Source organism: Pimephales promelas, chromosome 4, assembly GCF_988280905.1.
Source record: "Pimephales promelas chromosome 4, fPimPro1.hap1.1, whole genome shotgun sequence".
In the NCBI taxonomy this organism is placed as follows: Eukaryota; Metazoa; Chordata; class Actinopteri; order Cypriniformes; family Leuciscidae; genus Pimephales; species Pimephales promelas.
This window is the reverse complement of record NC_142772.1, coordinates 20,538,291-20,559,461: the sequence shown is the minus strand read 5'-3', so window position 1 is coordinate 20,559,461 and position 21,171 is coordinate 20,538,291. Positions and strand designations below refer to the sequence as shown.

The 21,171-nt window shown below is 35.8% G+C and overlaps 1 protein-coding gene across 4 annotated transcripts in view; it reads left to right on the top strand.

Moving 5' to 3' along the window:
* rasgrf2b (Ras protein-specific guanine nucleotide-releasing factor 2b) overlaps positions 1-20,908 on the top strand; it is a 101,157-nt gene extending 80,249 nt beyond the window's left edge. For 3 of the 4 annotated variants that reach the window (XM_089130104.1, XM_039661899.2, XM_039661897.2), the window contains 12 exons: positions 1,852-1,977; positions 5,192-5,281; positions 6,563-6,669; positions 10,466-10,578; positions 10,710-10,770; positions 14,867-14,970; positions 15,168-15,252; positions 16,206-16,403; positions 17,055-17,134; positions 17,240-17,357; positions 17,709-17,777; positions 18,786-20,908. In XM_089130104.1, the coding sequence (XP_088986230.1) occupies positions 1,852-1,977; positions 5,192-5,281; positions 6,563-6,669; positions 10,466-10,578; positions 10,710-10,770; positions 14,867-14,970; positions 15,168-15,252; positions 16,206-16,403; positions 17,055-17,134; positions 17,240-17,357; positions 17,709-17,777; positions 18,786-18,878 (1,244 nt within the window). In that variant the 3' untranslated portion in view covers positions 18,879-20,908. The remainder of the gene's footprint in view (positions 1-1,851; positions 1,978-5,191; positions 5,282-6,562; positions 6,670-10,465; positions 10,579-10,709; positions 10,771-14,866; positions 14,971-15,167; positions 15,253-16,205; positions 16,404-17,054; positions 17,135-17,239; positions 17,358-17,708; positions 17,778-18,785) is intronic. The other variant, XM_089130103.1, reaches the window with a different exon arrangement.
* The last annotated feature ends 263 nt before the right edge of the window (positions 20,909-21,171 follow it).

The window sequence follows — 21,171 nt, the reverse complement described above, 5'->3', positions numbered from 1 at the left end:
GGCCAAAACAAGGTCCTATGAGTCAGCATAAGTAAGATTTTTTATTTTATTTTAAAAGCCTTCACTTTGGGATCTTGCCTAGTGCCTCTGTAGGCAATTCAATTCAATTCAATATACAGTAGCATTATTAGCATGACTGTGTACAACAATGTTGCCAAAGCATCAACATATTATATATAAATAATAAAACAAACACACAGAACATATATGTATAGATCATGCCATATGTAACTTGGTAAATAAATAAACACAGTATATATTAATAAATGAATAAGTTTTGAAATAGGGCAGTGTTGGATGTTGGAAGTAGGTCAAGACACTAGCTGGATAGGACCGTGGATGTTCATGAACATGACCTTCATTAGCCAGCTTTTGCTTTTTTAAAAGCATAATTTCATAGAAGTAGCTGGCAGAGTGAATAGTGTAGGTACAATTTCTGTAGCCATTGAAAACCATTATAACTGAATAGCCAAACTAATGTGTTATTTTCTTTTATAGGCTATTAGTCTTACTAGCATTCTCCTGTCTCCACATAAAATCTGCGCACATATAAAGTGCAAACGTGCTTGTATTGAGTCTCTCCTTAATGCAAAACAGAGGACTTAAGATATTTGACGAAACACTCATAATGCTTGTGGTTATGGCCCTCTATTATACTACTGGCATCCAGGCAGCTCGGAATGAGAAGGAAAAGGTTGAAACCTCAACCAAATATGATTATATATTAATTTTTGTTTAGGAAATGCATGTTTTTGTGTGACTTTGGTGAGGAATTCTGATGTGCGAACTTCAATAATATTTTTCTTCTTGTGTTTGCTAGTTTAAAGAGATTTTCTTGTATTGTTTCTCCTTCTTTCTGCTATAAAATCAACCATATTATGAGGTCAGTCTGACTGTGAGCTATTGGCACTAGTAAGCTTTAACACTGCATCAGACAAGCCACATATTACTTTGTGACCAGACCCGAAATTGAAAATTCTGTCATCATTGTTAACCAAACAGTTGATGGACCCCAATGACTTCCATAATATGAAAACAAACAAACAAACAAATGAAAAAAAAAAAAACATAAACGTCAATAGTTTTGTTATCCTTTAAAATATCTTCTTTCGTGTTTAGCTTAAGAAAGAAATTCATCCAGGCTTTTAACAACTTGAGGGTGGCAGAATTTTCATTTTTGGGTTAACTATCCTTTTAAGTCTTTTTTTTTTTTTTTGGTATGTCATAACTGATAAACTGATAATTTTTTAAAATATAAAAATTTTAATTCACATATGTCCCCAGTCATATCTATGCCACAGAATATAATTTAAACTGAAATATTATTATAGTTTTTATTAATAGTTTGAATTATTGTACTTTGTTTTTATTAAACTAAAACTGAAAAAAAAAAATAAAAAAAAAAACAGACATTAATTGTATTTATTTTTATGTCAGTTTTATTATTTTAGGACATCAAGTAAATGAAAAGTAATCTAAATATATTTTTTAATGGTTTTAGTTTTAGTTAACTACTGTAACCCTGCTTAGGGGTGTGTTTTTTTTTTAATTATACTAAACCACCTCACAACTTCTCATATCACAATATCAACAACCTAACAACCACCTAGAACACCCAAACAGCTTTTTTTGTCAGCTTAATGCAATTTACGTTGAAATGATTTGTTTTTTTGTTTTTTTGTTTTTTTGTTTTGTGAGTGAACACTCACTGACACACTGGCCCTAGTTTTTTGCTGTGCCCTGCCCCCTTGCTCTGTTTGCTTGTAGAGCTGTTGCCCTAAAACCATTCATTTTTGAAGAATAAGGGGTTGTATCATCCATTTTAATAAAAGAGTCTGACTTTCCCCTCAGCTGTGCTGGAGTCAGTGTCTTTGGACAAATTTATTCCAGAGTCGCCCCAGGGCAGTGAACCAGGAGAAATATCTCCTTGCCGCTCACCCTCCACTCCACGCCACCTCCGCTACAGACAGCCAGGAGGTAAGCGTGCGCATGTCTGTTGCTGTTTGGCTCTCCTTTGAGACCAACTGCAGAGTCAAACACTGTAGTGAGTTGTGACTTTCTGAAGGAAAAATAGATACATCTGTGAATGTTACAATTTCATTCCAATATTGCTAGCTCTTTTCCCATTAGTCCTTTTTGCATGTAGTGGCATATACATGCATGGCATGCAGTCACCTTTATGCTGGTCTTAGATCAGTTTTTTATGTTTCTTTTATAAATTGTTCACTTTGCATTTTAGAGGAGAGTGCAACCAGCATTCTTGATGGTTCCTTAAGAGAAGCTTGAACATAAAGTCCAGTTATGTTACTAAACAGACAAATATTGTGCTTGGATGACATTAAATAAAGCCATATATGGGGAGAGTTGGGAGAGGAGTAAATTATAAGTAACACATTCCACCTGGTTCTGACTGGCACATATTTGTTCCATCCAGACTGTTTGTATTTGGCTTTATATATATATATATTTTTTTTTTGCATCTTCATTTTGCTCAACATAAGCATTCAAATCAAGATTCATATTTATATACTAAAATATGGTTTATACTATAGCTATGTCTGCTCTCTTAGTTTCCATGAAAAGCTATTTCCATATGTTCACTGCAGTTGCTGATTGAATATGTTTACTAAAGGGCAAAAAACATCATTTATTTTGAGGTATCACCACTGGATTAGCAGAAAGACTGGATATGTGATAATTATGGCGGCTTTATGTAAATACTTTACTACACGTCGCCTGAAAAATAAACATTCTGTCGTTATCTGCTCACCATAATATCATTCCAAACCCAGTTATTTACATTTTCCCATTCTCTAAAAAATGCTGGGTTGTTTTATCCCAATTTTGGACAAACCCAGCCATTGGGTTACATTTTTAATTTACATTTTTAACCCAATGACTGGGTTTGTCCATATTTTACCCAAAATTGGGTTGAAACAACCCAGCATTTTTTAGAGTGTGGGATCAATATCCCATCAAAAGTGTTGTGGTCACGGATAAAAAAGAAAAAAAAGAAACCTGAATCAATTTGTTTTAAAACATATGTAAAAATATGTTGCACAAACTGAAAAAAGTAAAGCAAAATGATCAGAATAGCAAACAACATGGTCACGGATCAAAATATAATAAGCGTGAATAAAAAAAAAATAGCAAGCATAAATATCATTAAACACATTAAAAATTACATTGCACAAAGGCAGCCCGTTCTCATCCCAAGACGTCATCTAACTGACGCTTTGGAAAACATACGTCATCATCCGACGTTTTAGGGCACCCTTTAATGTCAGATGGATGACGCTATCTAACCCTAACCCTACCCCAGACCTAAACCTACCTGCGTCATCTAACTGACGCTAAAGGTAAAGCGTCAATTAGATGACGCCCTAGGATAGCGTCATCTAACTGACGTTAAAGGGTGCCCTAAAACGTTGAATGTTGACGTATGGTCAAAAGCATCCGTTAGATGACGTCTGACGGAGAAGAATGTGTTGATAAAAGTTAAACTTATGTCCATGTTTTCTTAAAAATTGTTTGTTACTTTGTGCTCTCTTACATTTTATGCGCATATTTTACTCTTTTGTACGCCTGTGCTGTTTTTTTCTCTTCGCTCTTCTTTCCACATTCTGCGCTTGCTTTTCCAAATGTTGCAGTTTGAGTTTCATGTCTTAAAGGAACACTCCGACTTTTTGGGACTTTAGCCTATTCACCTTACCCCCCAGAGTTAGATAAGTCCATACATACCTTTTTCATCTCCGTGCGTGCTATAAGTCTGTTTGACGCACCCACCGCTAGCCTAGCTTAGCACAAAGACTGGATGTGAATGGTTGCAGCTTTCATACTAATCCAAATGAGTGACAAAATAACGCAAACGTTTTCCTATTTACATGTTGTGGTTTGTATAGTCACAGAGTGTGCAAATATCAAGGCCATATGAGACACAGACATCTTTTGACCGTATAAATACTATATTTTCTGAAGGGGAAGCACTGCTACTTGGGCAGAGTGATAACAATCACCTGAGACGCACCGTGACGAGGAGCAGAGAGTTCGCTTCGCTCAGCGTTGGAATAAAGAGTCAGCAATTACTAACGTTAGATAGAAAAGCATAGTTTATCATGGGTGTTTGCTTTATTGTATGAGCTGTGACAATAAACAGGGGAGACCAGGTAATACAGTACCATGTTTCATTGATTTCCAACCAAAAACGCACCCAGATTTATAAATATCACATGAATAAATAATTATTATTACAGGAATCAATATATTTTAAATGCAATTTATTAGCTGAACCAAATGTATTCAACAGTAGCCTATATAATATACAGTATTGCATTACTATAGGATAGAATAAGGGGAAAGTAATAGCACAAATAGTTTTTGCACAATGAACTCACAGCCTATCGTACCCTTTTGCACGCTCAAGTTCGTTATTTCCATGGTTATTTCAAATTTAGGCTACTAGGCGCGCGTGAACGCGGTGAACGCACTCGTTTTTTTAGGAATAGGAAAAAAATAGGAAAACGTTTGCGTTATTTTGCCACTCATTTGGATCAGTATGAAAGCTGCAACCAGTCACATCGAGTCTTTGTGCTAAGCTAGGCTAGCGGTGGGTGCGTCAAACAGACTTATAGCACGCACGGAGATGAAAAAGGTATGTATGGACTTATCTAACTCTGGGGGGTAAGGTGAATAGGCTAAAGTCCCAAAAAGTCGGAGTGTTCCTTTAAGCGTCACCATTGGTCCACTAGTTTTACAGCTCCTCCTCTAGACTCTAGAGGGGAGTTGACGTCACTCCAATGGGACTCATGACTACTCATGCTCACTCATACAGGGGAAGACAACCATCTAATTTAAAACTTTAAAAGGACTTTCCTCTTTTTTGTGATGCATGAGAATTAATATTACTTTTAATTTTACATTTCTTTGCAAAAATAAGTTTAAAAATGGCCATTGTACCTGTCTGAAGACTTTGGGACTTAAAGTCCACTACGCACAGCCTACTTTAAAAAATAAAAATAAATTATATTTTATTTAGTTCCATTATAGACGAGGCCTACAGGGCAAAAAGTACTAGAAAATACAAGGCATTTGTGGTACAGTTCAGAGTAAAAAAAAGAACAACAAATAAAATTTAAATGAACAATTTTAAATCAATCATTAAATCTTAATTTCTCCATATTTTCTGTTTTAGTCCAGTCAGCTGAGAACTCGCGCTGCTCCGTTTCTCCAGCCTCTGCATTTGCTATTGCCACAGCAGCAGCTGGACACAGCAGCCCTCCAGGTACACTGCACCACTCACAGAACCCAAGAGATGTGCAAAGCTTCATATGCTATTGAAATTCACTTTACACACAGCTGTTGAAGTTTCTGCAGATCTAACAGCCTCTCCATTATCAGCCCTCAATGGCAGAAGAACATGTTCAACATCAGAATGGGAATAGCAGACTAAAGAAGTACATGTTGAATTAAGAATAATTTAGAATAAACTTTAAAAAGCCCTAATCATTTTACTTGCATAAACAAACATTCTCTCATCCTACTAAATACCATCAGAAAGAATTTTATTAGTTCCCCTGAAAATGAAAATTCTGTCATTAATTACTCACCCTCATGCCGTTGCCGTAAGTCTTTCGTTCATCTTTGGAACACAGAAAGCTCTCAAATTTCATCAAAAATATCTTCATTTGTCTCTCTGGTTTGTCTCTCTGGTACCAATTCGACGCTTCAAACTGTTTATAAAAATATCGTAAAACGAATCCATATAAATGTAATGGTTTAGTCCAAATTTTCTGAAGATTCACAACCGCTTTATATGGTGAGATTGAGTTTAGGCTTCTATTCACATAAACATGCATCAACTCACAGATCAGTTGTGGTAAACGGAAGCTCAAGCATGTTTGCTTGACGTGCGAGAACCAATGAGGTTCATTCTCGTGTTACAGTACATAGCACATTTTGAGCTTTCCCAAGAACCAATTAGGTTTATTCTCGTGTTATGCAGCACATTTGAGCTTCCTCAAGAACCAATTAGGTTCATTCTCATATGTTACGCGGCATGTTTGAGCTTCCTCAAGAACCAATTAGGTTTATTCTCGTGTTACGCAGCACGTTTGAGCTTCCTCAAGAACCAATGAGGTTCATTCTCATGTGTTGCACAACATGTTTGAGCTTCCTCAAGTCATCAAGTGAGTAATTAATGATAAAATCTTTCTATTTTGGGTGAACTAACCCTTTAATACTGTGTTCTTTTATGCCACTTTGTGGTTTACAGCATAGTGGCATTGTTTGGTGGCAGTAATGGCATTTGGGAATTTGGGTTTTTTATGCAGTACAGTACATTGCATTTTTGAGAAAGAAGTACATTTGATAGTACAGTAAATGACTGTGTATGTATATAATCAATGTACTGAAACCTTAATTGTTTCACCTTTTTTTCAAATATGCTGTTTATCATATAGTATGCAATCCATATATATATATATATATAGGTTTTACAATCTGGAATAAGAGCCTGGATATTACAGGTCTGTATTACCCTTACACTGTGTTTATTCCTTTACAGTTTTTAATAATTCTGAGCGAACTTGTGACAAGGAGTTCATTATACGTCGTGCGGCTACCAACAGAGTTCTGAATGTCCTGCGCCATTGGGTCTCCAAACACTCACAGGTCTGTCCTTCAGTATCAGATCACAGAATCATTGCGTGTCATTACGTACCTTAAACAGAAGTTGTCAACCTCATTTGTGTTTTTTCTCCCTCCCTGCTTCTTGACTGATATTTTATCACAGGTACTTTACTTTTACATTTGTGTCCAGGCTCTGGCTGTGAACACATGGTTAACCCCCAGGCCTCATATTTTACAGGGCAGAGGAAGCGTAATACCTCTTCACAATTTCCATGTTATTTTCACAAGGGAAAGCAATTACCTTACATAAACAGTACCAGACCTTAATTAACATAGCAACTACTGGATCAAAATTCATTTCTTCAAAGAGAGACTAATAAAGGTGAAGTGTGCAATTTCAGTGCCAGTTGGATCCAACCAAATGAATTTGAAGAATATTGTTTTGTTTTTTTTTTACTTTTTCTTTTTTACTTTTTCCCATCTATACCATTGGGTGGACTGACAGATAGTCCCAGCCCAAATTTAGAGACGTCTTTAACCATCTCACGTCTTTCTCAATGTCTGTCTAACACATACATTAAATAATTATCTAAAAACTTGGTGATCCAGTTGAACAAAGATGTAGACCTTGTGCGTTTTCTGTTCAATTGACTGCATCTCACATTTTAACAGCAAAAATTGCATTCTGTGTGAACTAGCCCTTCATGTTGCTTTGTCGGGAAGCTTGGCATGCACGAATACACAGAGCAATGTTTTGAAAAACCTAAAAGCACAGTGTTACAGTTTTCAGGGAAATACAAATGACTTTGGATCTGCCCATCCAGTTGGAATAGTAAAAAGTATTCTAACATAAAAATGAACTCAAATCCATGCTCTGTTCTGTATGGCCTCACTCCCTCGGTGCAATGTGAAAAAAGTACTATGGGTTAATGGGTGCAATTAAGTCGTATTTTTGTATCTTTATTGATTCAGTTTTTTCAGCAGTGCTTGGTTTGCTATTAAAGCCAGGCATTTGTCATATTGATCTGTGTTATAGTATGACCATTCAGATAATGGTAGAACTCGTAGAGATAAAAGATCATTTCAGTCCAGGGCCAACTTTTTTTATGAGTCAAAGCATAGGATATTATAACATTAATATTGACAACTTCAGAACAACACAGTCACAGCACCTCTCACACTGCAAATATAATTCCGTGCTGCAGTGGAAACAGTTTCTCGTAATGGCATTCTGAAATAAGCGTCTCTTTTTCAGATTTTACCTCGCTTAGAGTCAAAGGCAAAGTATGGGCTAATTGCATTGATCTGTTTGAACCCTTTGTCAGTTTATGCCAATAACAGTCAGAAAAGGTCACAAAGAGAGAGCTTGTTAGGAGTGACCTTTATAGTTGCACAGGTGAAAGATGCTGGTGAAAGAAACATGAGAGGAAAAATGCTTACAAATGCTGGTTGTCTAGAGAGAGGGGTGAAAAATTCAGCGGATAGTAAGGAGTAACTCAAATGTACTTCAAAGTATTACCGTGGTAAATTTGTGTGTGTGTGTGTGTGTATATATATATATATATATATATATATATATATATATAAGTATACTCACACTGAGGAAAATTATTTGAACACCCTGCTATTTTGCAAGTTCTCCCAATTAGAAATCATGGAGGGGTCTGAAATTGTCATCATAGGTGCATGTCCACTGTGAGAGACATAATCTAATCTAAAAAAAAATAAAAAAAAATAAAAAATCCAGAAATCACAATGTATGATTTTTTTTAAAACTATTTATTTGTATGATACAGCTGCAAATAAGTATTTAAAGACCTGAGAAAATCAATGTTAATATTTGGTACAGTAGCCTTTGTTTGCAATTACAGAGAGGTCAAACGTTTCCTGTAGTTTTTCCACCAGGTTTGCACACACTGCAGGAGGGATTTTGGCCCACTCCTCCACACAGATCTTCTCTAGATCAGTCAGGTTTCTGGGCTGTCGCTGAGAAACACAGAGTCTGAGCTCCCTCTAAAGATTCTCTATGCTGATTTCACGTATTGAGTTTAGGTCTGGAGATTGGGTAGGCCACGCCAGAACCTTGATATGCTTCTTACAGAGCCACTCCTTGGTTGTCCGGGCTGTGTGCTTCGGGTCATTGTCATGTTGGAAGCCAGCCTCGACCAATAAATGCAGCCTTGGTGTGCATAAGAGACGCACAGCCATGTGCTGCTCACAATGGTATGCAGAATGATTTAACGTAAATCACTGTTGGATCTTAGAGCGCTTTGTACCGGCTGCTGAATCTCTTTGAAAACCACAAGTGAATAAGAGGACAGAGGATTCAACTGTACCATTAATGAGCACAGAGACTCTTGTTCCATCACTCTCATCCTCTACCAGATGTTTTTTTTAAATCTTCTTTCTGTCTTTCTCCTTTTACCATCTTCAAAACAAAAACTGAACTGAAATGACCAGTTGTGCAGATTCTATTGGTTCTACTTCTTTTTGAATTCAGATTAATTTAGTAAATTAAAAAAGGGTATACTGGAGAGGCCAGGTTGTACCAGCTTAAAGTGGTAAAACTGTTCTTTGTAACACGGTATCTGGTTTGCCGGTCAAAGACAATCCACTAGCAGTAAGAATTATCAGAAATTCATTGTCTTAATATTTCTGTTAGCAGGAAGAAGTACATCTGGCAAATATGTCTTAGGGGAGTATAAAGGTTAATTTCAATATTTTATACAGTTATGTTAAAACATATACTGTATAACTGGGGTATGAAAATGTGCTGCATAATAGCATAAGCAAAGTTGCCCATTATGCTAACTAGCATATCGAACATGAGAGTACTCATACTCTGAGAACAACAGAGCACAAACACTCAAGTGGTTTATGCATTTGCAATTGAAAGGCTGGACAGAATATTATGTACTAATTAAATGGTTTGTTTAAATCATGTCATTTATTGCTATTTCAGATAACTATTCATTCGCAGAGGAGTATTTACATTTTTCATATCAGTATTATTAAACTCAAAAACTGGCAGACAAAAGTGCTCAAAACACAGATGGTGCGAACAAGGACGGATCAGACTAGTCGAAAGCTTTGGTCCCTATGGCCAAATTATTTCTCCAATAAACCTAATAAAGTGAATGGGGAAAACTGCAAAGAACATTGACTGTTTAATACATGCAGGACTTTATGGAGCTTTATGAAGGGAAGAATGCTTTAACTGTGACACAAGAGATTATTGCCACCCACCTGCATTGCTTGCAGGCACAGAGAGACAGAAGACAGACTGGGCTAGCTGTCGATTAGTGCACTGGGAAACTTTAGAGCTGAGATACTGTAGTATGGCTTCTGGTAAGCTCGAATAGAAAGTGTACTGTACCGTTTTAAACACTTTCATGAATCACACACTGCATACAACAGCCTAATTTTATTAATCTCTTTTCCAAAAAATAAAATAAACATTCGTATGCTTGCCCAATGCCCATAAGTAAATTAAGCAAACACCTCACTATATTTTTCAAACTATTATTTAAATGTTAATTCAAGATTTGTTCTTTGAAAACAAGTCAGTTTTGCTTGCAAAGTTTAGACGTTTCTACTGAAAAACAAGACAAATATTGATAAATAATATTTTGCAGTGTACACACAGAATCTGCATTGGACTTCATTAGTGTGAAAAAAGACCTTGACATTTCAGGGAAATGAGTTTAGGTTCCCCCAGTAGTTGATTTCATTCATTTGACTGGCGATGTTAACCCATTAGACTTTGCTTAGCTTCATTTATTATGCATTGGTTTCACATGTTTGTGGAACGTGACATTATGTGTGTGGTGGGTTTCAGGACTTTGAAATGAATGGAGAGCTGAAGATGGGTGTGATCTGCCTGCTAGAGGAGGTGTTGAGAGACCCCGACCTTCTTCCCCAAGAGAGGAAAGCCACAGCAAACATACTAAGGCAGGTTACATAAGCACAGCCTCTCACATATGAAAACCAAAGCACTCTTGGAAAGTCACTCCGGACAGGAGGTTTGTTTTCGAGGGAAACGTGAAAGCTGATTAGATGAAGTTGGCTTTTTTTTCCCTCAGTGCCCTTTCTCAAGATGACCAGGACGATGCACAATTGAAGATTGAAGACATTCTTCAGATGGTGAGAATATGTTATAGTCTTTTTACATGTGTATAGACCCACTGAAATTATTTCACAAGTGCAGCAAAAGACCTTAAAGGGGTGGTCGATTTCACTTTTTTCAATTTAGATAGTTGCTGTTGGTGCATGAACAGTATCTGCAAAGTTGCAGCCCTGAAAGTTCATGTAAGCAGAGATATGGTCTTTTAAAAATCAGGAAGTTTAATGCAGACAAAAATTTCTCGATTGGGACTACAGCTGGGTTTTAGACGTCACTAACCCACACATTTACATCAACCCTCCTTCGGGAATATGCACAAGGGCTCTGTGGCTCATCGAAAGTGTGTTATGTTCACCAGCTGTCAGGTCTTCTGTGTTCGAGCATCCCACGGACGTTGTAGTTCATCAACAATGGATACTATTTATGTTTGATTATGTTCCTGAAAATTACAATCGTAGTTTAGCTCTCTGTGCTGCGCATTTTATGAAAGACACTATTTTTATGTAAGACACACGAGAAACTGTTACTAAAAGATGAAGCAGTTCCAACTTTAAAACCAGAGGTAGCAGTTGTTGGGCCACAACCTGTAAGTAGGCTAAGACTTCATCATTTTAAATGTATTTGCATGTATAATTTCAGACGTAATCTTTTAGTTTTATCAAATGCCAGCGCTGGCTTTATAGCCACTAGGCTACTAGTTATGCTATTTTGTGTCTATGACAAATGCGTACAAACATTTTGGACTTGAATTTTGTATAAGTACTAATGTTGTAAATGTATTTTTCATGTATATACTTTATGACGTTATTTTTCGATTTGATCAAGAACGTAAACCAATACCAACGCTGTTTTTGTATATAGTAGCCAGTAAGTTCGATGCTATTGTGTAAAACAAACGTGTATAAAGTAAAAATATATATAAAGGCAAATTACCATTCAGAAACGTTTTGTAAGAGCTGTGTTTGAGGAGGTTTTGCGTGCCTCTCTTCATCGCCACTTTCTGGGTCTGATTCTGGCTCATACTAGAGACTGATACTGCAGTATCGATACCATTATGTACTTTCGACAGGAACAGTGAAGTATCCGGACTACGTGCACTATACAGTTTAACCAATCACAACACACCGGCCCAAACTAACCAATCTGAGCCCACTGCCTGTTTCTGTGGGAGTGGTCTCATAGAATCAGGATGTAAACCGGTCGTTCAAATGACAGAGGAGAAAGCGGCTTACAATAAAGGTGAAATTTATGAAAAATAAGACTTTAAAAAAGAAAAACCACGAATATGTGTTATATTGCACCCCATGAACAAATTCATGCAATGAAAAAAAAAGCAGTAAACCACCCCTTTAAATTACATCACAGCTGAGAATTAGGATGGATGGATGGATGAAAAATATCCAACTCCATATTAAACCCTACAGGTCAGAAATGGGATGTTCATGTTCATATAAAGTTCATGTGCATATACTGTAAAGCAGACGTCCCAAAACTTGATTGATTGATTGATTGATTGATCGATCGATCAATCACCCCCAGTTGTCTCACATAAAGTATAACATAAAGTAATATTTCTGGTCCACATCATGTGTGTCGAGCAGCCAGTGAAGGTTTAGATATCAGAGTTAACTTTGGCATCATCATCATCATCATCAGCCTTGGGGACTAAATTACATGTTCAAACTACAAATCACCGAGCAGCAGGACTCTAATTACTGTACAACGTCAAACAGCGAGACTGTTGGTGTCCGCCACATGCAAACTCTACACACAAAAAACACACTCGAGAATACATTCCAGGGGTATTTCCTTTCTGAAATCTCTATGTATTTTTGTAAATGATCATGCGGTTCAAAGCCCTGCTTGTGATATCTGATATGTTTTGATGCATGATTTTGGAGGGGTTTCTCTTGTTGGATAAGCATATCATTGGCAGTATATGAAAAATAGCTATTACTTTATGTGATAAGACTGATGTTTATTAATATTGTACAAGAGGCGTCTGCACTGTATACATGTACTTTATTATGCTGTCAGTTCCACTTATTCCTCTGCATGTATTGTACATTTAACAAAGATGTTATGCAGCACTCTGTCTTGTAAAAGGAATTGAGTGAGTTACATTAGTTGATTTTAATGTTTCTTATGCACCATTGTTAATAGGCTGAAGGCAGATAAATGTATTCATACACTCACACACACGACTGTATGATATAATGTGCTACTTGGCAGCACCATACTGGGCTCACTAATTACAAACACAGCATGTGTATGTGTGTGTGCGTGTGCGAGGACATGTTTAATAACATGTTGTCTGGACATATACACCCTTATCTTGCTTCTGAAATCCTCATCTGTGTTAATTGAGCAGTGTCTATGCCAAAGAAAACATAACCAACAGCCAATCATCGTTAATTTGCGGTTTGATTATAGATTTTCATAGGTTCATAGATATGTAATTGCTTGCCATCAAATCAGCATCAGCATGGTATTTTGCCATTTCGAGTGTTATATTTTATTATAAATACAGGGTAACACTTTAGAATACGGTTCCTTCGTTAATGAATAACTACACAAGAACTAATGAGTAACACAATATTAACAATCTAGTAACTATTATTAACTAACAAGAAACTCTGATTAACGAACTAGTAAGTAATAGCGCACAGACGAAAGTGGTAGTTCACTATTAAGTAATCAATGACTACTATTTTTTTAATACTTCCCAGAGAACTACTGAAAACTTTTATTAACAATCTAGTAACTACTCTTAACTAAAAGAAACTCTTATTAACGAATTAGTAAGTAATAGCTCACAGATGAAAGTGTTACTAGATACTTCTGTGGGAGTTACTAATTATTTGGATTCGTATTATAAAGTGAAGATCATTGGAACTAACTAGTAATTACTCAAGTGTTACTAAAGACATTTTCTAAAAGTATACTAAAGTTCACCAAAAATCTCAAACGGTTGCACAAATCATGACTAGATCATGTAGTAACACTTGAGTCATTACTAGTTAGTTCCAATGATCTTCACTTTATAATACGGATCCAAATAATTAGTAATTCCTACAGAAGTATCTAGTAACACTTTCATCTGTGAGCTATTACTTACGAATTATTTGGATCCGTATTATAAAGTGAAGATCATTGGAACTAACTAGTAATGACTCAAGCGTTACTACATGATCTAGTCATGATTTGTGCAACCGTTTGAGATTTTTGGTGAACTTTAGTATACTTTTAGAAAATGTCTTTAGTAACACTTGAGTAATTACTATAGTTAGTTCCAATGATCTTCACTTTATAATACGAATCCAAATAATTAGTAACTCCCACAGAAGTATCTAGTAACACTTTCATCTGCGCACTATTACTTACTAATTCGTTAATAAGAGTTTCTTTTAGTTAATAGTAGTTACTAGATTGTTAATAAACTTTTTCAGTAGTTCTCTGGGAAGTATTAAAAAAATCGTTATTGATTACTTAATAGTGAACTACCACTTTCGTCTGTACGCTATTACTTACTAGTTTGTTAATCAGAGTTTCTTGTTAGTTAATAATAGTTACTAGATTGTTAATATTGTGCTACTCATTAGTTCTTGTGTAGTTATTCATTAACGAAGGAACCGTATTCGAAAGTGTTACCAAATGCAGTTGTCCCCGGAATCGAATGTTGTTACATTGTTAAAGGGATAGTTCACCCCCACGTTTTTTAAACCTTTATGTAACACTAAAGGTGGTGTTTTGAAGAATGTTCATGCTGCTCTTTTCTGTGCTATGAAAGTGAATGATGGCCACATCTACCAAGCAAGCTTTTTCCTTAATATATCCAGTCTGTTTCTCACACATGTATCTTTTGGCTTATTATTTCCCTTTTGAAGCATGACGTTCACTTTTATTGTATGGAAAAGAGCCGTATGACATGGATTTTTTTGTGTGTGTGTCCAATCGAAGAAAGAAAGACTTGAGGGAGAGTAAATAATATTGTTTTTTTCCTTCAGAATACTTTCTAGATATGCAGTATTGATAATACCAGAAAGAGTTATTAAACAAGCACCATGCCATTTTTCACAGTAAAGAACTTTTTATGTGTCTGTTCATCTCATCCAGGCTGAATGCCCAAAGGCTGAGTGTTTTGAATCTCTGTCAGCAATGGAGATAGCTGAACAAATCACTCTTCTCGATCACATCGTCTTCAGGAGCATTCCCTACGAGTGAGTAGAGCTTCAACACCGTTCACAGAGATGCAGAACTCAAGCCTCCAAAGACACCAGAGAAAAATGCACGAACAAATCTATGTCAGCTTTACTGAACATTTTCATTATGGGCCTCAAAAAAGCTCCTGTGTTCGAAGCCTCTGCAGACTTACATCTATCAGAATAAAAATACACTGACTGTGCTCTTGCTGTAGGGAGTTCCTTGGCCAAGGATGGATGAAGACAGACAAGAATGAGAGAACTCCATACATCATGAAGACAAGTCAGCACTTCAATGATGTGAGTATATATGGGCATATCTATAGGCAATCTTAGCTAGTTATAGGAGATACCAGGTCAAGTTGTCACATGTAGAAGGGTACTGTGTCTCAGTGAGGTTGAGAGTCAAAAGTACACATTAGAATATTTGTTAACATATATATATATATATATATATATATATATATATATATATATATATATATATATATATATATATATATAATGCATGATAAATGTATGCTTAATGCATTGATTATGCCTTATAATGTATGTTCTGGTGAATAATTGTATCCACGGTTATAATGCATTATAATTCTTATCTATTTAATGTTACACCTTTATAAAGTGTAGTGCCTTAAAACACAACCCATTTCAGATGTAACATATCTTCAAATATTATAATGCATTTTAACTTTGGTTATTTAATGCATTACTAATATTTAGAAAACTTTTGTAATGCATTATACATAAAGGTTTTAAGTTAAACTGTTGCCAAATATTTTTTTGTGATTCTGTATTTATCAATTGGAAAATTCCAATCATGATTTGAGCGAATATTTATGAAAAAATAAATCATAAAAGAAAGAGTGATTTCACAAAAAATGTTTTTCATAAATATGTTTCACACAAGTGTTACAGTACAGTATGTATACATTTATACATTATGTCTCATAATTGTCTTAGCGTTAAATTATTGGGTCTCTACAAATGTGTGTAAAATGGCAAATATACATTTTTTGCGCCATGTTTTCACAGAATGTTCATTGAAATGTGTATTCTTTTCAATAATGGTGCAAATGTTTTTTTGTAGACAATACTATGTAAAGTAGGCCTATATATCTATACAGAAATTGATTTTCAAAAATAATCTTACTCTGTTAAATATTCACTGGAGTGTAATAGTGTGACAACTAGTCCTGGTCATCCCTCCAAAGATAAAAGAAAATGTCTTTATCCCTCTGTGTGTGTAGATGAGTAATCTCGTGGCCTCCCAGATCATGACCCACACAGATGTTGGCTCTAGAGCCAGCTCTATTGAAAAATGGGTAGCAGTGGCTGACATTTGCCGTTGTCTCAACAATTATAATGGTGTCTTGGAGATCACATCTGCCCTGAATCGGAGTGCCATCTACAGGCTTAAGAAGACATGGGCTAAAGTGTGCAAACAGGTGAGAGATGCACTACATTGTAACATTTTGTGTAGTAGGGGAGCGCGGGGCACTACCTAACGCGGGGTTAAATGTAACACGGACCGTTTACATAGTTCGTCAGGATCAAGCAGGCTGTGTTTCCGCTATTTTTCTCTTGCTGCCAGAAGACGGTCTCCCGCGAATTTGCGGAAAGTTTTGATTATATTTCGAGAAGATACTGGACAAAGAGTGTTTTGACACCATGAAAGTAATTTTTTTCATCATAGGTTTATTTTCTGTTTCTGAGTTGGGTGTATATGTTTCCAAATCTAACTTTATATTGCCTTAATCACCGTCTTGTTGGCTCAAACATAGCACCGTTTTGAAACATGTCAGCAATTCCTAGCGACTGTTAGCTCGGATTAAAATATGTAATACACAGCAGGGTTAGTTGTAACAGAGTGTCACTTTCAGTCCAACTGTACGAAAATGGTAGGTCCTAGAAAAAAACTTTAAGTGTTCATTTGTAGCAGAGATGTGTATGTTGCTTGTGTAAAAAAAGTATTAATCTAACCTAATTATTTTTTAATTAATTGAGCCAAAACCAAAATGTGTTAGGTTGTGCCCCGCTCTCCCCTAGATTATATCAGCGTCGCCAATTATTCACCACTGTTGTGTCTTTCCAAACAGACTAAAGCACTAATGGACAAACTTCAAAAGACTGTGTCATCTGAGGGAAGATTTAAAAACCTGAGGGAAACTTTAAAAAAGTGAGCTCTTGCTACTACATTTTGAGAACCCTACATTATTATAACTCTCCTACATTGTTTGATAACTTATGACTTGAATGTGACCTCATTTCTGTCTTTCTGCAGCTGTAATCCACCTTGTGTTCCATATCTGGGTATGTACTTGACTGACCTCGCATTTATCGAAGAGGGAACCCCAAACTTCACAGAGGAAGGTCTGGTTAACTTCTCAAAGATGAGAATGGTAAGAAATTAGATCGTATCCTACATCATTTCCTTTTGGATTAATTCTTATTTATGTCAATTATCTTTGAGATACTGTCAATAGACCATTTTGCAAGATGTAAACAACACTGGTCCAGAAGCACTTCCTGTTTCAGTTTGTAACTGTTTTCTTTATTTCACATGTAAAGAAAACATCTTAAAGATGTTTTTTTTTACTTTTTGATTCAGTTTTATATGTTCTGTTGGTTGTATTTTATCCCAGCTTTTATGTAGTGTTAAAAAACTGAAACAGGAAGTGCTTCTGGACCAGTGTTGTTTACATCTTGTGAAATGGTCTATAGACTGATAAATCATGATGCTCTGTCTGCAGATATCTCATATCATACGAGAGATCCGACAGTTTCAGCAAACTCCCTACAGAATTGAGCACCAACCAAAGGTTAGACAAATAATTCATATTAAGATCAAGTCCTGACTCACCTCTATCTATTCCTGTGGCTTCAGTAACATTACTATAGATCATTTGATTGATCTCAGGTATGCAGACAGTGTGTTGTCTGTGCTTATACCATTCTTAAACATTCAATGACTATTATTTGAAGATGCAATTCACACCAATCAATGCTTATTAAATTAGTTGATGACATATTTTGCAGTTTTATTTAAACCTCAGCTTTTTATTATTTATATTTTCAATTACATATGATGGTATTTACTTATTTATTTCAATAAGTGTATATTACATTTCAAATGTTTGGGTAAGATAAAAAAAAACTAAATTTAAAAAATATTCTTCATATGGTGAGATATTAATACTTTTATTCAGGTAACAGGAATTTATGATGTATTCTATTTAAAATAACTGTTGTCCATTTGAAATTTCTATCCATCAAAGAAATCTGAACTTATCTCAGTTTCCACAAAAATAGTAAGCAGCTAAATTGTTTTCAAAATTGATAATAATAAGACTTTTATAATAATATGTTTTGTTTTGTTTTTACTTATCAAATCAGCATATTAAAATGACTTCATGTGGATCATGTGGCACTGATGACTGAAGTAAGATGCTGAAAATTCAGCTTTGAATCACAGGAATAATTTACATTTTAAAATATATTGAATAAGAAAAGATTTGAAAATAAGAGACTTCTTTCAAAAACAATAAAAAATCTTGCCAACCCCAAACTTTAGAAGTTTTGCCAGGAGGTTGAAAAATTGTTGATATTTTTTTTGCGTATGAGATTATGTGCATTAAAATATGATATGAAATAATTATGAGCTTAATGGACTCCAGAGGAACCATCACATTGTTTTTCAAGTGTTTTTTATTAAATGCTTGAAATATTTGCCATTTTTCTTTATATAGTTTCTTATGTAATCTAATTCTACTCTTATTTGGAATCTGTACTCTAACCGTTTTCATGTAATGTACTGTTTTCGTGTCCAGGTCACGCAGTATCTTATGGATAAGACCTTGATTATGGATGAGGACACACTGTATGACTTATCTCTCAAGATTGAACCCAGGCTTCCTGCATGAACTACAACCTCAGTACCTGGCAGCTTCCATCTAAATGTGCTTCTCACTCTTGGGATGTTTTGAAGGCATGAAGCGTGCCATGTGTTTGAGAAAGAAGGACGTGAAGGATGGAGAGAACATGTCCGCTTGAAATGTGAAAGGGTATAGGGTCCAAATTTGGAAGAGTGTATTAAACAGTGCAGAAGGGTGACCACCACAATGTCACCTGATGGATTACTTTTATCATGGCGATAAAAGAAAGAAGGAAAACTGGCCACTGTCAGTTCATGAGTCATGAGTGAGTTTCAGGGTCTAGCAGATTTGAAGAGAGTGGGTGAAGATATGTAGCATGTACAGAAGTAGAGCTATTAGGCAGTTTGTATGTAGTGTATTGTGGCCCCCTGGGCCTGTGGCCCCTGGCACATCCCCTCATTGGTAATGGTAGTGACTTTGTGCATGAACTAGACTGTGGGTTTGCTGTGCGCTTTGCCTCAACTTTACACTCCATGTGCTTTCCCATCTGCCAACAGTTGGCTGCATTGAACCAAAATGCCACAAGATAATTTTAAAAGATAAATCAGTCTTCTAAGTATAATGGGAATGTATAGTAGCTTTCTAAAATACTAACCAGTTGTAGATGATATTTAGATTTCGTAATTCCCCCTGAAGCAATGTGGGCTCTTAAAAAAATGTGCCTTCTCACATTTACAGACACTTGTAAATGAAAACTAATGTCTCAGCAATGCTAGAAGTTATGATATTAGCAAACGATTGGCCTCTGTAGCAAACGACAGAACAGAGATATTCAGACCAAGTATAAATTTGCATTTTCTTCTCAAATTCTGAAACATCTTACTTGAATCGCATCAGTTTGCAGATATACTCCACTTGCGGTGGGTTGTATCATCCATGCATTTAAAAAGTACAAGTTGAGTTGATATTGTGCAATGCAAACCTTTTCTGATCTGATTTTACAGTAGGTTGAGGCTTTGCCGCCCCCTTTTGGAGAAAAAGGCTCATTATTGTTGAGTGATTCTTGACTAAAATTACTGCAATCTTATTCTGACTCTTCAAGTTCTTCAATAATCAAAGCTTTCCTGCTTTTTAATGTGTCGACCCTCCTGGTCAGCTAACCAGAAAAGAGGGCCTCTTCATTATTTGCATGAAAAATTCAGTGATCGCATGTTGGAAAATGCATTGCAAGACATGTTTTGTGGTCATTGTGTCATTCAGCTGCTGTGTAGCCTCTTTTGAACTCTCTAGAAACCTCAAGTAAAACAGATAGATGAATATATTTAACTTCTCGTTTGACTGCACTTCTTTATCTAAATACTTTGATCATAATAGCTGGAGATTTCATATGCATAGACTGGCAGGGAACTGTCAAATTGGCCATAAATATATATCTACCACTGTGCTGTATGAAGAAGATGTTGTTTCTGTCTGATCTTTCCTTTCTTCAGAGTGGGACAGATTTCTATTCTTTATGTGTGAGAGCTGTAGGTGTGAATGTGATCTCAGAGGTGAGTGGGTTGGAAAGGTGTGAGTTACTCTCTCACCAATGTAGCGTTGTTATTGTTAAAGCAAGTGTGATGGTAGTATTTATTTCCTGGCATATTTATTTGACCCTTTTTGTATATAGTGTGTCGATATGGGTTTATGATATAATGTGATTTTCGTCCCCATCCATGTAATATTTTAATTTCCGCAAGCACTCCTGTAATTGTTACATTTTGCTAAATGTGTTAAGAAAAATGTAGCATATCTGATTAATTTATAATCCTTTGTCTATTGTTTTTGTTTTCTATTTTTTTTTATGCGTTTAATGTGATGTGCACAGAATTGTTGCTTTGGTATGTTGCATGTCTTTGCATGTCTGGGTTGGATTCCTTATGTGAAAACTGCTTTTTGTACATTTCTGTATATCAAACTATTTTTCCTTATTTTTCTTTCCTCTTTATTTTATCATCGATTCCCTTGCAGAATGTATGGCCTCGGTACTTCAATTATATGCTTTCATTTCAAATAAATCAAACAACTCTACAAATCTACACTAAATTACTAATCAAATGATTGTACATCAAATCATAGATAGATAGATAGATGCGTAGAGAGCTTCATGAAACGGGTTTCCATGACCGAGCTGCTGCATCCAAGCCTTACATCACCAAGAACAATGCAAAGTGTCGGATGCAGTGGTGTAAAGCACTTTGCCACATGGACTCTGTAGTGGCGAATCACGATTGTATGGCAATCTGATGGACGAGTTTGGGTTTGGCAGTTGCCAGGAAAAAGTCTTGGGTTATGACTATAA